Consider the following 17,774-nt stretch of genomic DNA (forward strand, 5'->3'; position numbering starts at 1 on the left):
CTCTTTAAAAAAAAGCATCTTTTTATTTAATCACAAAACAAATTAAAGCTTATTCCCAGTAGGAACAAAAGACATCGCCATAAAGTGCTGTACATCTTAGGATGTTTATTGTTGCAGGCCGCTGCCTTCAGCGTTGCCGATTTGCTTGTAGAGGTTCTGAGCCCATCCAAAGGACTGATTGAAGCAGATCAATTTGCCCTTTACAGTCTCCACACTGCAGAACATAAAAACACAAACAGAAATCAGCGTTGATCTGCTCTGCCTGCCTGGAGGTCAGTTTCTATTCAACTCTTTTGCACCAAAAGGAACAAAATAAAAAACAATAAAATAAACAGCAAACTCACATGAATCCCTTCTTTATGCAGGAGTTGTGGGTCTCTTTTATGCTAGACACCTTATTTCGTGGGACTCTCTTGTTGCTGAACACGTTGCAGCAGTTGACAGGAGATGTGCTGTACCGCAATGCCTCAGCTGTGAGGAAAGCAGAAAGTTAAAATCAAAGTATATTTAAGATCCCTCCGAATGCATGAAGGAACAAGCAGAGATCACTTACGTATGGCGTCACAACAGCAGGCAATGACCAGCAGCAGTCCCAGAGACAAGCAGAGAGTCTTCATGATGCTGATACTGAAAGATGATGATGATATAATGATGCTCTTCTGTTTCTTCTCGTTCTGCTATGACTGTGACTGAACGCCGCGCCTCGTATAAATATTGTTCAATGAGGAACTGTTTTTTTCTTTGTTTTTTTTTTGTTTTTGTTTTTTTCTGATGCCAACCTTTCCAAACCAAATCTATCTGCAGAAGCTTAGAAATATCTATCACTTTCCACTGGGTTGAACCGCTGCTCATCACATCAAAAAAACAAGTTCTACTCAAGGGACTGACCACAGATGTGATGCAGAGATTAAGATCTTTTTCTGTACCACAGGAAAGCATTAATCTGCATTTCTTCTTTGTGTCTTCTTGGAAATCTTATCTGTCGAGATCAAGCATCATATTGCACTGTTAGAGGTGTGAAAAATAAGTCCTTATATGAATTATTTACAAATAAATCGGCATTCAGTAAACTGCTGCGGTTATTTTTGCCCAAGGTTACAAAACTTCTTGCAGAAAATAAAATGTCCGCACATTTTGGCATCATCTGAATGAATGACAGTCAAAGGAAAAAGTCAGAAGCAGCATAATGTCTCAGAGACCCTTTCCACAAATGGACACATTCTGAGCAATTTTGGGTTGTGGACTTTCTCCGTTGCTTGCTGCTGATACACCTGAATTTCTCCATGGTGGAACAATGAAATATTTTTCTTTTATATGGTGCCTGTAACTAAAGATGTTAGAAATATTTTTACTATTCCCTATATGTCTTATTTTATTTTCCATATTCATTTTATTAACACGTATTTACTCATTACTATTAAAAAGGTTTTTGGTTTGAGTTTATTCAGATATTAAAGTGTCTTTCAGAGGACTTCTCTCACTCTCCTATGTGACAGAGTAAGGTTTTGTAAAGAGAAAAAGTCTCATGATATAAAATTGTTTTGCAGCACTATCTGCAACTTGCCATCTGTGGTTACTCCTTTCTCTGAGAACTGAATGCTCAATGGTTCTGTGTAACTGAACTGCTAGTTTGTGAAGTTGAAGGTCATCAATCGCTTCTGTACATTGCAGTTTGCTTCCCTGGGAAAATAAAAAGTAAGGGGAGGCACGGATGCACTTCAGAGCAATGGGAAACACATACCTGAGTGTGTTCCTGACGTTCTCCTTGCAAGTGAAGATATGTTGTGTTTCCTTTTTGTGTTGTTTTAATGAATGTTTTAGGTGTTTGAACCTGACAAAAGACCTGGGCTACAATCACACTATGATGCATTAAGAACTGGGCATGCAGACACAAATTGACAAATGCTTTCACATTTAATTGCTTAAGGTTTGGGCTTAAGGTTTGGGCTTTCGGTTTTAGTGAAGATTCAATTGTGCTTTGTTTATATAGCACCAATTCACAACACATATCATCTCAAGGCTCTTTACTTAGACTTAGAATTAAACAACTTTATTTGTAATTTTGTATGCACAGAGTGCGTACAGAACGAAATTTTGTTTGCATACAGCTTGAAAAATTGCAGTAGATTTCAGAATAAAGTAACTTTACAGGATAGAATTACAGGATAAAGTGCAACAGTAATTTCACAGTACAGCAATTGAAATGTAAACAATGCAGGACAAATGTGGTACAGAGTCCAGTTTTGTGGCTTCAGCAGTTCAACAGTCTGATGGCCACAGGGAAAAAGCTTTTGCAGAACCTGGTGGACCTGCAGCGGATGCTGCGGAACCTCTTCCCAGAGGGCAGCATGGAAAACAGTCCAAGGTGGGGGTGTGAGGGTTCCCTGATGATGTTACGGGCTCGGGCCACGCAGCGCTCAGATGAAATGTCCTTAATGGAGGGAAGAGGAGCCCCGATGATCTCTCCTGCTGTCCTCGCCACTCTCCTCACATTGTTCCAGTCGGAGGCATTGCAGCCTCCACACCACACAGAGAGACAGCTGGTCAGAATGCTCTCTGTGGTGCTTCTGTAGAAGGTCTTGAGGATGGGTAGGGACAGGCGGGCTCTCCTCATCCTCCGCAGGAAGTACAGTTGTTTCTGTGCCCTCTTCACCAGTGACGAGGTGTTCACAGACCAGGTGAGGTTGTCCATGATGTGCACCCCAGGAACTGCCGACCAGCTGTGAAGGTGCTGCTGACCACCTTCACAGCTAAACTGTTGATGAGCAGTGGAGCGTGGTGAGGCTGGTTCTTCCTGAAGTCGACGATGAGCTCCTTCGTCTTCTCCACGTTCAGGATCAGGCTGTTGTCTCTGCACCAGCCCACCAGCTGCTCCACCTCCTCTCTGTAGTCCTGGTCGTTGTCGTCTCTGATCAGGCCCACCACCGTTGTGTCGTCAGCAAACTTCACGATGTGATTGGTGGTGAATCTGGGAGTGCAGTCTTGTGTCATCAGAGTGAACAGCAGGGGGCTCAGGACGCAGCCCTGAGGGGAGCCCGTGCTGAGGGTGATGACATCATCAGAGGTGTTCTGACCGACCCGCACTGACTGAGGTCTGTTGGTGAGGAAGTCTAGCAGCCAGTTGCGAAGGGGTGTGCTGAAGCCCAGATGTTCCAGTTTTCCCACCAGATGCTGTGGGATGATGGTTTACAAAGTCAAATTTAATCATCCTCCTGACAGATTGGTCAAAAGTTTCTTCTCTAAGGAAACCCAGCAGGTTGCATCAACTCTTGACAAGCAGCATTCACTCCTTTCTAAAAGAGCGTAGAGCCACAGTGGACAGTCGTCTGCATTGCTGATGGCTTTGCAGCAATCCCTCATACTGAGCATGCATGAAGCGACAGTGGAGAGGAAAACTCCTCTTTTACAGGGAGGAAAACCTCCAGCAGAACCAGAACCAGGCTCAGTGTGAACGGTCATCTGCCTCGACCCACTGGAGGTTAGAGAAGACAGAGCAGAGACACAAAAAGCACAGAAGCACACATTGATCCAGGAATCCTTTCTATGTTAGAGGGTAATGGAAGATGAAATATATAGATTCAGAGCAGGGAGCAAACAGATGGTGACACAATGGTGGAAAGGCAAAGACCAGGAGTCTTATATGCAGGGAAAGTAAGGAGAGAGAAGGTGAAATCAATCAGATGATAATTATGGGCAACTGGTGAGAGCAGTTAGGGTAGATGTCTGAGGGAGAGGGAGACAGAACAGAAGGAAAGCAAACACTGAAATAAACTTATCAGACATTCCTAAAGTCTGTGTGTAATATTGTTCAAAAATTTGAGGCCTGAGCTAAAGCCCCTAATGCACTTGAGTGAAACTCATAGCATAAATGTGGCCGAATTTACTATGAAATAAAGAGAACGTAAAAAGTGGGGTTATTAAAAGACAAATATATTTTGTGTTGTAGCCTACCTGATATTTTCAATTGTAAGATTTTATCTTGTCTGCAAACATTTTATCCAAAATTAAAAATAAAGTTTCCATCTCCATCAACCACCTGTGCTGGAGGGCCAAATCACTCTTGAATTGTTGTTTGGGGGCTGCAAATAGCCCCCGGGTCACACTTTGGACACCCCTGCTTTGATGCATTATTTTTATATAACTTGCAGAATAGATTATGGGTAGTGGCCATTATTTTTTAAAATGTAGGACATTTAAATGCTAGTGTTGTGCTATATTAACGCCATGAAAAATAATTGAGGTCAGATTTAATTCTGACCACACAGCCACAAAGGAGAGAGAGGCACAAATGACAGCCCTCTCTCTCAGCAGGGTGCTTCTGTAAACACCCCACAGATTAAAAGGGTCAGAGTGCTTCTGACCACCTCTCTTCAAACTCCTCTTCAGACTCCAAGCTGCTCAGACCATCTCTCCCTGGAGCAGACCAGGAAAAACTACTTCGGACCATGGGCCCTGCATGGGCCTGACTGACATCTGGGAGAAATTTCTGGTCGCCCGGGGGACATGTCCGGGAAAATCAGAGTTATGTCTGCTGTCTTAACCTCATCATCAGTAGCAGGAGGAAGGATCCTGGCTGCCAAAAACAGCTTTGTTTTATTTCTCCTCAGCCGTTACAGGAAGCGAAACCCAGACGGAGCTGGAAAGCCAACAAAGGGCCTGCTTTTGAATTTGAGGAGAATCTGCTTAAATCGAACTGCATCCAGGTCAGAGAACGTGGCAGAGACCAGGCCTCCGATCCCGCCTCTGCATGCTGCTGCAGAGCTAAACGCTAGCCTGCCAAGAACAAACCAACGATTCTCCCTCCTTTTCACTGCTCCTTCCTCGGATGGCCAAAGTGGACAAACTCACATTAATGTTTACGTTATCCAGCCCACTCATTATGATAAAAATAAAACCGAAGTTTTATTTGTTAGCGCCAAAAGTCTGCTAGCCAAAATGCTATTAGCTCCTGTTAACATCCGTTTCCGGAGATTCACAAGGAGCTTGTTTAAAGCATAGCCCTCGTCTTTTCTGCTCCGTCGGTAGATAGAGTTATGACCCTTATTCCCGCATTAATATGGAATATTAATGCCGGTTTAAAGGCAATTTTGACAACTTTAGACTTTAACCGATTTAGCGACCGATCGCTACAGCCACCCCAGGCGCCCGGAGGGAGAATCGCATAAATAAGATCGGCCATAAGGTTTAAATGATTTTACTGAGCAAATCAGTCTTCAGAGTATTAATTACTCAAAATAATGTTCTGGTTAACTCAGGATTTGCATTGTGAATGGGTTGAAACACATGTCAAATGTTTCACTCCATTCCATGCTTTTTGGAATCAGGTCTGCAGTGAATAAGGATTCACTGAATGATTCTGATTATTCTGATTATGATCAACCACTTTTGTTTTGTCTTTTGTTTGTTTTTGCATGTAAATAGTTCCTTAGTTTAGCTTCTTCATTTTGCTTAGTAGTTTAGTTAAGTTTCACTAGCCTAGTAGAGAGGATTTACTGATTGAAATATTGTGTTAATTCAGATAAACAGCATTACATAGTGATGTTCTCTGGATGTTAATTTTATTTCTATTAAATTCTTGAACTTGAAAAGAAATTGTCACTCCTTTATTCTGTGTCTGTGCAGGGTTTGCTGTTAAAAGATCGCTAGTGCTCAAATTCATCCCTTTCAACCGTTGTCCTGATATCAGCTTAAGAGCTGATCATCACCAGACAATACTTAACAGACAGAGGGTTATTTAATAAACATTAAATAACTTTAAACAGTGCATAATTGCACAACACTAGTAATTACTAATTTATTGCTTCCCTTAGTGCAGGGGTCACCAACATGATGCCTGTGAGAACCAGGTAGCCCCCAAGAACCAACATGTGGCCCTCATGAGCCTGTTCTAATAACAGCACAACCCACCAGTGAGCTGCATGTAAAATATTAGTGTATTCCGTGCTCCTCTTTTTAAATATATATAAATATAGATTTAAATATGACAATAAAAGACTCATCAAAAATATGTTGTTTTTACCTAAGGTTAAAGTGAAGGTTCAAAGGTCATTACCAGTAGCTCTTCGCAGTTTCAAAAAGGCTTGTGACCTCTGCCGTAGTGGATAAAATTTGTTTTGTTTCACCATAAAGATTTCAGTTATTTCTCATTAAAACGAAAGAAAACCAGTAGAGCCTCTGGTGCACTCTGTGGGCAACTTTTTTTATTGTTAATGCAACCTGATGCAGCATACTTGTGGTTTTTACTGTCAAATTCAGACAAGAGACGCATATAGAGATTTTAGGGTAAAATAATTTTTTAAGGTTCACAAAAAGAGGAAAATTATATAAAAATTAAAATCTAAGTAGATGTTTCCTGTGGTTTAGAAGCTGAAAAAAGGAATCCCTTAAAAAAGACCGTCTAAGTCTTCGGAATGTATTCGTTGTGGCTTCATGATCTATTGGACTTTAAGTCATTTTGGTTTGGTTTTGCATCAACTTTTGAGTTTCTATAAGGGGATGTTTAATTTCTCTAAACCGATGTTAATTTAATAGATTATTCCTACAGTACAAATAATAAAACTATTATAATGTCTTTAGATGCAGAAAAAGCATTTGATAGAGTAAATTGGAATTTTTTATTCGCTATTCTGCATAAATTTGGTTTTGGCAATTTTTTTATAAATTGGTTAAAAATTTTATACAGCTCTCCTACAGCCTGTGTCAGGACAAATAATCAAACATCTTCCAGCTTTTGTCTCCAGAGGGGCACTAGGCAAGGATGCCCACTTTCCCCCTCACTTTTTGCCATTTTTATTGAACCTCTAGCAGCAACAATTAGACATACAAAGGTTATTAAAGGTATAAAATGCATGAATATAGAGCATAAGATTAGTCTTTATGCTGATGATGTATTACTCTATCTTCAGCACTCAAACTCTTCCCTTTCTCAAGTAATTAGATTACTAGAATCCTTCTCAAAGGTTTCTGATTACTCTATAAACTGGTCTAAATCTACGGTACTGCCAATTAATTGCTCTTTCCAAAACCCCCTAGATTTACATTTGCGCTCAGGAAACATCACATATTTGGGTATCACTGTGTCGTCTAAACTTGCAGATTTAGTAAAATCTAATCACATCCAACTTTTAAAAAAGATATAAGATGACCTGGATAGATGGAAATCGCTTCCAATTTCACTCATGGGTAGGGTAGCTTCGATTAAAATGATGGTCTTTCCTAGAATTAATTACTTATTTTCAATGATCCCCAATAAACCATCATCTGACTGGTTTAAATCTCTAGACTCTTCAATCTCTAAATTTCTTTGGAAAGATAAACCGCCCCGTATCAGCTTAAAGACGCTACAGAAAACTAAAGACAGAGGGGGACTAGATTTGCCTAACTTCCATAAGTACTACTTGGCAAATAGACTACAATATATCACTAAATGGATAAAGCAAAATCCGTTAGACGAGCCCTGGATAGATATAGAACAGAAAATATGCAATAATATCATGATTTCAGATTTGCCGTTTATTAGCTCAAATATAAAACGGCATACATGCTTTAAAAAAAATCAATATCAGCTCTACTCTGACAGCATGGTGGGAGTTTCTTAAAATGACAAAGTCGTCACTTATCCCATGCAGTCGTACACCCATCTGGAACAACCCTGACATCCTACAAAATAATAATATGATAAACTTTACATACTGGAAGAATAAAGGTATTGAATATCTGGAACATTTACTTGATGGAACCGAGTTCATCAATTTTTCCAAACTAAATATGCAATATGGCATTTGTAAAAATAAATTTTTGGAATATGAACAACTTAAATCTATAATTAGAAAAAAATTTAAGCATATTAAAGGTGGTTTACAAATTCCAAGTAATATATTAGAGTTCCTAGATTTAAACCCCCCCAAACTACTGTCTAAATCATACAGGACACTGACTAAAATAGATGATTCAATATCTCTTCCTATTACGAAATGGGAAGAGGATCTATCAGTCAACTTTGAACAAGACTTCTGGGCTCAGATATGTCTAAGAACTTTCAAATTGACTAGTAACACCAACTTACAGCTAATAAAATACAAAATCGTTCACAGAGTACACTACACAGGACAAAGATTATTCAAGATGGGTCTGGCACAATCTAATATCTGTCCACACTGCATAGGCAATCATCCTGATAATTATATTCATGCGTTATGGTTATGCACACCAGTCCAGAGGTTCTGGACACAGATATGTAAGGACTTATCAAAGTGCTTGAGCTGTAAAATTACAACTTCCCCATCGGTTTGCTTGCTTGGTAATTTTGAGGAAAGCCCTCTGGGGAATAAAATAGTTAACATGGTTTTCACTGCACTATGTATCGCAAAGAAAACTATCCTCATGAATTGGAAAAGTAAGGAGAATCTCAGTATCAATCAGTATAGAGATCTTTTGTTGGATCATATTAATCTTGAGACAGCATCTGCATCCACATCTGTTCGATCTCTTTGGGCTCCTTTGATTAGCACTATCACTTAGTGGAATGGGGGGCGGTGGGTTGCTTCCTGCAGGGCGCAGTGGGTGGGTGGAGGGGTTCCTGGGACTCTGGGGGCACTTGGAGTGGGGCGCTTGGTGGGTCTGACTCCAGGGTCTGTTGCCCCCATCTGGGAGGAGCTTGGGAGGCCTACGGGTTGCCCACAGCACCGCTTGCGGCGCTCTTGGGGAGCTACGCGGGGACGGACGTGGGTTACTGACCTGGTAGCTGTGCAGTCGCTGGGTGGGTCCTGGGTGGGTCTGGGGGCCTGGGGTCCCTGGGGCGCGCCGCCCTCGGGCGGGGGCCCCGGCGGGGCATCGGGGGTTCCGGTTCCGGGGGGTGTGCCGCTTGGGGTCTGGGCCGGCGTGCGCCCGGGTGTCCGCCCCTGCACGGGGCCTCTGGTGCGCTGGGGGTCCTCAGGGCCTGTTGAGCTGTTAGGGGGGCATGGTCATTAACATCTCAGGGCAGATGCTCTTCCCCTTCTTTGGGTTGGGATTCTGCTAGTGGGGGGAGGGGAGGGAGGGGGAGTAGTGACTTACCCAGCCTGGATGTCTAGTGTCGAATGTATGGTGAGATGTTTGAATGTTAGTGTTGGGGAGGGTTTAAATCTACGGGTGGTGTGGGGGGGGGGTTTGGTGGACGTTCTGGTGGGCTTGTGTCCGGCCCCCTGTCCCGGTCCTGGTCCGTGTAGTCTCCCGGTGCGGGTTTCACCTGGGGGGTGGGGTTTGGGATGGCTCGTGCGGGCTGGTTGGCCAGGGTCCCCCATCTTATTAATTTATGTATTTAATTATATATTATTATTATTAATATTATTATTATTATTATTATTATTATTAATTTTTTGGGGGGGGGGGTTAAATACAGTAGGCATGGGGGGTGGGCTGGGGGAGGTAGAGGTGTTGGTCCTGGTGGGTGGTTGGCTGGCGGGCCCTGCGGCCTCTCCCCGGCCCCCGGGCTATGGTGGTGCCGCTGGAGGGGCCCCTTTCTCCGGGTCGAGCTTTCGGGGAGCAGGGGTGCCTATTGGAGTCAGTAGGGGAGCTGGCTCCCTGGGTTGGCTCCCCAGTCCTTTGCTCCCCATCCCCGGACTCCTCCCTCTGCCTGCTCCATCACGCCGCCACACATGTAGGTCCTTAGGGAGAGGGCGTTACTGGGGGTTGCGACCTTTTGGTGACGTCCCTCTCCCCCTCTCCCCACTGGGTCCGGGGTCTTGGCGGGGGGCTGTTGCGGCTAGCCGGCGGCTTACCGGATCTGGGGCTGACACCTCTGCTCTCCCCAGGAAGGGATGGGGGGCAGGGGTGGCTAGGGTAAGGTCGGGGTGGGAGGGGGTTTATTAGGTATATAGTGGGTGAGGGGGGGCTCTGGTCGGATGGCCCGTACGGGTCGTGTCGGTCTGGTCCGGGGGGCGCCTGGTCCGGGGGCGGGGGCGGGGCCGGGGGTCGGGCACAGGCAGTCGTATTGTTGAATTGTGGTGACCCCCCCCCCCCCCCCCCCCCCGGGTATACAGCATCCTTTTTTTTTTTTTTTTTTTTTAGTGTCTATGTGTGGCGAGTGGGGCACAAGGGAGGGATGGTGTGAATGAGTTTTTTTTTTTCTTTTTTTTTTTTTTTTTCAGGTTCGGGTTCGGTCCGCTCCCTCTCCCAAGATCATCTCAAGTCTCCGATAGGTGCGGAGCCCATCCCCCCACGTCCTGCCCTCCTCCGCTGCGTTGGCGGGCGCCTTGACCCTCTGGCGCGTTGACGGTCCTCGGGTTTGGGGCGGGTTCCCGGGTGGGCGCCGGCCCATTCCCGGCGGTGGCTTCACGGGGCCTGGCCCCCCGGGGGGCGGCCGGGGCCCCTGCCGCGGGGGCGGCCTCTGGCCCCCAGGGCCCATGGCCAGGACCACTTCAGCGCGGCCGGCTGCCGGCGGAGCCCACGGGCTCGTCCCCGCGGCTCTTGGGGGCGTCAGCATTGCGGTGGCTGGGGGATTTCCTCGGGGTCATCTCTCCTCTTTCCTCGGGGGGGGGGGGGGGTTGCAGATTTCCTGTGAAGGCCCCTCTCGGGCGCACTGCTTTGGGGGCCCATTTGGGAGTCCGGGGTTATGGGTCCCCTGACCCCTGCCTCTGTGCTCGGGAAAGGCGGGTCTTCGGTTCTCCACAATCACTATCAAGCTATTTCCTTCTGGATAATTTTCACCTAAACTAGTGCACTCTCACAATCTCCCACAGGTGCTGGGTCCCAGGTATTAAATGTTCACTTATATACAGAAAGGCTATAATTTATTTACTTTCTTTTACTTTCTTTTTTAGGTATCACATTACACATGTCAGCTTAAATAATAATACATATGATTTAGCAATGGTATCAAGGTGTTACACGATTGTATCTGTTGCTCTATGTCTGTTGGTTGTGCTGTTCTTTTTGTGTCTCTTTCCAGGTGATGGAGCAGACAGAGGACGTTTTATCATTCTCCTCCTTTTATCTCTTCTTTCTTTCACCTCTTCTTTCTCTTTTTTTTCTCTCTTCTTGTTTTTCTTTTACTCTCCTACTTTCCCATTGTAGTGTCCATATAATTTGAAATTCTCCCTGCAGGAATCACAATAAAGCTATTTACACGCACAAATCAAGCGGAGCATTATGGCGAAAGCTGTTTGCTCCACTTGTCAAAGTAAAATCTGTCGAGCTCTATTTGGCATTAAGATATCAATTTTTATTGCCACATTGCTAGACAGTGGGGGGGGGGGGGGGGGGGAAAAAAAAATAAAAAATAAAAAATAAAAAAAAATAAACCGATGTTAAAAACCAATAGAGGGTTAAAACAGATGTTTACATGTGTTTTAATCATGCAAAACTTTGACACTGACATTAAGATTGGATCTTAAACAAACCTGTATGTTTCAGCAAATCCTCTAAAAGGACTTTCCAGGTCATCTGTTTACAAACGTACCTGAACATTCACTTGTTGAACCACAAGGTGTCAAACCATCATTAAGAAATCACGTAAAATCTCCTCTTTAAAAAAAACATGTTTTTATTTAAACACAAAACAAATTAAAGCTTATTCCCAGTAGGAACAACAGACATCGCCTTAACGTGTTGTACATTTATGCAGCTTAGGATGTTTATTGTTGCAGACGGTTGCCTTCAGCGTTGCGAATTTGTTTGTAGAGGTTCTTAGCCCATCCAAAGGACTGATCGAAACAGATCAATTTGCCCTTTATAGTCTCCACACTGCAGAACATAAAAACACAAACAGAAATCAGCTTTGATCTGCTCTGCTTGCCTGGAGGTCAGTTTCTATTCACCTCTTAATTAATTAAAATAAAATAAAATAAACAGCAAACTCACATGAATCCCTTCTTCATGCAGGAGTTGTGGGTCTTTTTTATGCTAGACACCTTATTTCGTGGGACTCTAGTGTTGCTGAACACGTTGCAGCACTTGACAGGAGATGTGCTGTACTGCAATGCCTCAGCTGTGAAGAAAGCAGAAAGTTAGAATCAAAGTATATTTAAGATCCTTCCGAATGCATGAAGGAACAAGCAAAGATCACTTACGTATGGCGTCGCAGCAGCATGCAACGACGAGCAGCAGTCCCAGAGACAAGCAAAGAGTCTTCATGATGCTGATACTGAAAGATGCTGAGGATGTAATGATGCTCTTCTGTTTCTTCTCGTTCTGCTATGACTGTGACTGAGCGCCGCGCCTCATATAAATCCTGTTCAATGAGGAACTGTTTTCTTTTGTTTGTTTTTTTCTGATGCTGACCTTTTCAAACCAAATCTATCTGCAGAAAAAAAAGTTTGACGGAAGCTTAGAAATACCTTTCACTTTCCACTGGGTAGAACCGCTGCTTATCACGTCACAAAGCAAGTTCTACTCAAGGGACTGACCACAGATGTGATGCAGAGATTAAGATCTTTTTCTGTACCACAGGAAAGCATTAATCGGCATTTTATATTTGTGTCTTCTTGGAAATCTTATCTGTCGAGATCAAGCATCGTATTGCACTGTCAGAGGTGTGAAAATGAAGTCCTCATATGAATTATTTACAAATGCAGGCTTTCAGTAAACTGCTGCTGTTATTTTTGCCCAAGGTTACTAATCTTCTTGCAGAAAATAAAATGTCTCCACATTTTGACTTCATCTGAATGAGTGACAGTCCAAGGAAAAAGTCAGAAGCAGCATAATGTCTCAAAGACCCTTTCCACAAATGGACACATTCTGAACAATTTTGGGTTGTGGACTTTCTCTGTTGCTTGCTGCTGATACACCTGAATTTCCCCACAGTGGAACAATGAAAGATTTTTCTTTTCTTTCTCATTATATGGTGCCTGTAACTAAAGACCTGGGCTACAATCACACTTTGATGCGTGAAGAACTGGGCATGCAGACACAAATTCACAAATGATTTCACGTTTAATTGCTTAAGGTATGGGCTTTATGGGGGAGTGCTGGCCGAGTGGTTAGAGCAGCGCCCTTGCGCTCTGAGAAGGATGCAAGTACCCGGTTCGATCCCAACTGCCTGCCCTCAGGGTCCATGAGCAAGCACCAATTCACAACACACGTCATCTCAAGGCACTCTACAAAGTCAAATTTAATCAATCCTCCAGACAGATTGGTCAAAATGTTTCCTCTCTAAGGAAACCAACCCAGCAGATTGCGTCAAGTCTCTCCAAGCAGCAGCATTCACTCCTCCTCTTCACATTGTTGATGGCTTTTCAGCAATCCCTCATACTGAGCATATATTAAGCGACAGTGGAGAGGAAAACTCCCCTTTAAAAGGGAGGGAAACACCTCCAGCAGAACCAGAACCAGGCTCAGTGTGAATGGTCAAATAAACTAAAAATAAAGCTGAAGTATTTAAAGAAAATCCGCTAGCCAAAATGCTACTAGCTTCTGTTAACATCCGGTTCCGGACATTCAAAAGGAGCTTGTTTTAAAGCATAAACTTGACACTTAGACAACTTTATTTGTCATTTTGTATGCACAGAGTGCGTACGGAACGAAATTTTGTTTGCATACAGCTTGAAAAATCACAGTAAATTGCAGTAAATTACAGTAAATTACAGGATAAGGTGTAGCGGTGATTTATGTAAACAATTGAAATGTAAACAATGTATACAATGCAGGGGAAATAGACAGTCTGCAATTTCACAGTGTACAGGTGAGTATTATTAAAAACTGTGTAGTCTACGAATGTGGTACAGAGTCCATTTTTTGGTTTCAGCAGTTCAACGGTCTGATGGCATATGTGCAAATATGCAATATGCGAATGTGGTAAAGAGTCCATTTTGCATTTTGCGGCTTCAGCAGTTCAAAGTCCCTTTTGAAAGATTGATCGTTTCGCTCCGCCATCATTCGATAGTGCTATGAGCCTTATTCCCACATTAATATGGAATATTAATGTCGATTTAAAGGCTTTTAGTTAACTTTAGGAGTAACCAATTTTAGCGTCCGATTGCTACAGTGACCCTTAGCTCCCAGAGGTAGAATCGCATTACTCAAAAATGATAAATGGCTTGTATTTGAATAGTGCTTTATCAAATCCGACGACCCCAAAGCACTTTACACTACTGACGTTCATACCCTGATGGTGGTGAGCTTTGTTAGTAGCCACAGCTGCCCTGGGGCAGACTGACAGAAGCGAGGCTGATAGAAGCGAGGCTGACATACGTTGGCGCCACCGGGCCCCTCTGACCACCGGCAGCAGGCGATGCAGGTGAAGTGTCTTGCCCAAGGACACAACGCCAGAGACAGCCAGACCGGGGATCGAACTGGCAACCCGCTTAACTCTTGCGCCACTGTCGTATCATTACCCCAAAGCCCTTCCTACAATCATATTGCTCTAATTTTCCAGCAGCTTCACTGGTTTGTGGTTAAATCTTGCATTGTCTTCAAAATTCTTCATATTTATCCGACCTTCTACATGTCTCCATCCTCACCCACTCCCTCAGATTAGCTTCCTCCTCTCTGCTACCACCATGGGGTGAAGGGTCTTCAGTCACTCTGCTCCTCAACTGTGAAGGTCACTGCCCTGTGACCTACGAAACATCACCTCTTTCTTACTGTTCAAACACTGGTCTGAAAACCAATTTCTTTAGATTAGCCCATCCTTCTTGGTCTTATCCTGATGTACATTTTTTTTTGCATTTATTTTACTTCTATCTTAATTTTTACTGTATGTTTGCTTGTAGCTGTGCTGCATCCTTGATGGTCCTGAAAGGTGCAACTAATTGAAATTGAATATTGTCATTGTTATTATGTCATTGTTTTGAGCCATTTTGCACATAAACAATGGCTGAACATTATTCTGCACACTGTTTTTCTCCTGCATTGTTACATTCTGATCACTGCTGCACTTTATATTGTAATGTTGCCTTATTCCACCTGCAATCCCTTACACTGTCGTATGCTGTATGCAACAAAATTTCGTTCTGTATGCACTCAGTACATACAAAATGACAATAAAGTTGTCTAAGTCTTATTAATTATAACAGTGGTGAGCTTTCCTCGGATTGGCAGCCCTAGCAAAATTACTCCAACGGGTGCTTTAACGAATCACCCAGATCGCAAAAGAACCCAAAAGAGCATCTAGATGCATTGCAGACCTTAGGTAAGAAGAAAGAGAAGCCAAGGCAAACTAATCAAGTTCACGTTACACATAATCAGGCAAAAACTGATAAAACAAAACGGCAATGAACAAGGGTTACATTTTTTTTTTGGCCTCCCTGGGAGAGTTTCATGGTGGAAACCATTGCTGACCAAAAACAACACAAGGTTCTCTTCTCACGTTTGAAAAAACAAGATATCTCAACATTCTCCAAGAGTTTTGAGCATTTATTCTGGGGACTGACAAGATAAAAGCAGAACTTTTTTAGAGTCCGTGAGTCCTTGTTACATCTGTCACCAAACTGACAGCACTGTAGAAAAAGAAAATCACACCTACCGTCAAACATGGTGGTGTGAAATTCTGGGGTTGCTTTGCTTCTTCAGGGCCCGAATGATTTGCTGTAACTGATGAAGCCTATAAATTCTGGTCTCTACCCAAAAATTCTGATGGAGCTTATCTGCTCATCATTTGTGACCATGAGCTAAAGCGCTTGGTTTATGCAGGATGACAGTGATCCAAAGAATACCAGGAGGTTGGGCATAGAAAAATAAAATGAACATTTTCAAGCAGCCTAATCTTATCCTGAAGATATGGAAGTACCTCAACTGTCCTTCAATGTGGCTGAAAAAAGAAAACAATTCTGCAAGTGGGCTGACATTCATCCACAGCGATGAAAAAGATTACAAACAGTTGATAGCCGTCGTTGCTGCCAAGGGAGGCAAACCGATTTAGAAACCAATTACTGCTTTTTTACTCTGCCCAGGTTTGTTTAGATCATAAGGAGAAAAAAATCTGAAAACTACATATTTTTTCAGCTTATCTGCGTGTGATGTAGTAATTTGTTTGCCGATCCAATGTTTAGCTGTGACAAAAAAAAGTAAAAGCAGTTTAAATCTGTAAGAATAACAGTTTTTTTAAACAGTACTGTAGTTTTAAAGTAGTCTTTATTTAGTTTATTTTAAGTGGGAGTACCAGCCCTATAAAAAGAGGAATTTAAGTCAGTGCATTACTCATTGTTTATTTTATGACTGTACCTTTCCAGATTACTGTGAGACAGCATTTAGACAGACGGTGGTATTTTTAAAATTAGAAAGTCAGACTTCATAGTTTCGATGTTGCAGGAATATAAATACAAACAGAAAAAATATCTACCCTGTGCAAAAACGTAACTGTTAGGCCTGCACCATGATTCAGTTCCAATATTTATGCTAACCAGCTTGCAAACTAAGATGGGGTAAGGATTGTGTCATTGTGTTCGAAAGATCTTATCACTGGTCCTGTGAAAAGATGAGATTACATACTGAACTGCAGCTGTAACCTACTCAGGTCGCAGCTTTCATGCAGATGTCTGCATCAGTTGCAACTTGTTGCTCAAAGTTACAGTGAAAGCAATGCACTAGTGAAACTACAGCTATAACCTGCAACAATCCTATAAATCAACAAATGGAGTTTATCAATGCCTACATTTGGTATCTATCTAAATGTATACAGATTGATTGATTAATTGATTATATTGTTCACAATTAATTCCATCCCAGAAAATATAACCACAGATCATGTCACCATGTTACTCTGCGTACATAATAATAACTACATGGAAATAATATTTATGCCTGCATCCTTTGCACTCTGCTCATTGCATAATTGCATTATATCATTGTCTCAGTTTGCCTACTTGTTTATATGTTCAAATGTGTTTTCTATATTGTGGACTGTTTTTGATTTTTATTATTGCATTATTGTGACACTGTGATATTGCGTTATTGTATTAGTAAGGACGTTGTGAGCAGTGTACAACCCAGAGTCAGATTCCTCGTCTGTGTACACATACCTAGCAAATAAAGCTGATTGTGATCCTCCCAGGTTTTGTGAAGTTTTAGCCAGGACTGTATTTTTTTTCCCCCTGTGGTAGAAATGGTGTGTTTTGAACTTTGATTGTGTTGCACACTGTGTGCATTGGCTATTAAACTTTGTGTAATAAAACAAACAATCATTAACAAAAAAAATGGATGTGTATCATATTCTTGCTTGCTAATTTGTTCGTTTGTTTTTGTTAGAATGGACAGAATTATGATTGGTACCAAATACCAGTTGGCTTTGTACCAAACCTTTATGTAAAATAAGATTTATTACTCACACATTCACCACAGGCATGTAAGTTTAATATAAAATGAATATTCTTTTTTTAAATATGCCTTCATTTGTTTTGTTTGTATTTTTATCTATAGTTTGGCTTTGCTTCACATTATTTATTTATTTACAATTATTTCATCAATTTGTAATAATTTATTTGTTTACATTTTACTGAGCAACAGCAAAAACCTCTGAGCCCCAGAATTTAACCGCAGCAACGACTTCCTGGTTGCAGCATTTGGTTTATTTTTTCTCCTTGTTTGCAACTAATCAAAGGTTGATTTAAGATGCGTGTTTACCCTGCTGGGTACGGTAATGAACAAAACAAAGTTATTCGATCCAGGATCCGATTCGAACGTGTTGTGATTTTTTATTTTTTATTTTTTGTGTTTACTGATCTCTAGTGGTTGTGTTACGTTGAGTGGTTTCATAACGCAGCACCCAGCTCCGTCTTCACCGTTGTCAGGTGTTGAGCTTTTTTTTTTTCACCCCACCGCGCACATGGACAGGGTATTACGGTAGAAGGGACGAGCCCAGA

General features: G+C 42.4%; 2 protein-coding genes across 2 annotated transcripts; both read right to left on the bottom strand.

Moving 5' to 3' along the window:
- LOC105929745 (C-C motif chemokine 4) lies at nucleotides 1-737 on the bottom strand. The gene is made up of 3 exons (XM_021318944.2): nucleotides 554-737; nucleotides 345-471; nucleotides 1-214 (listed from the first exon to the last, which is right to left on the bottom strand). The coding sequence occupies exons 1-3, from the start codon at nucleotides 615-617 to the stop codon at nucleotides 106-108; spliced, it is 300 nt and encodes a 99-aa protein (XP_021174619.2). The 5' UTR covers nucleotides 618-737; the 3' UTR covers nucleotides 1-105.
- A 10,764-nt stretch (nucleotides 738-11,501) lies between these two features.
- LOC105929744 (C-C motif chemokine 4-like) lies at nucleotides 11,502-12,259 on the bottom strand. Its single transcript, XM_012867641.3, has 3 exons — nucleotides 12,048-12,259; nucleotides 11,839-11,965; nucleotides 11,502-11,721 (listed from the first exon to the last, which is right to left on the bottom strand). The coding sequence occupies exons 1-3, from the start codon at nucleotides 12,109-12,111 to the stop codon at nucleotides 11,613-11,615; spliced, it is 300 nt and encodes a 99-aa protein (XP_012723095.2). The 5' UTR covers nucleotides 12,112-12,259; the 3' UTR covers nucleotides 11,502-11,612.
- Between the last annotated feature and the right edge of the window lie 5,515 nt (nucleotides 12,260-17,774).

The sequence above is a fragment of the Fundulus heteroclitus genome, chromosome 2, assembly GCF_011125445.2.
Source record: "Fundulus heteroclitus isolate FHET01 chromosome 2, MU-UCD_Fhet_4.1, whole genome shotgun sequence".
Classification (NCBI taxonomy): Eukaryota; Metazoa; Chordata; class Actinopteri; order Cyprinodontiformes; family Fundulidae; genus Fundulus; species Fundulus heteroclitus.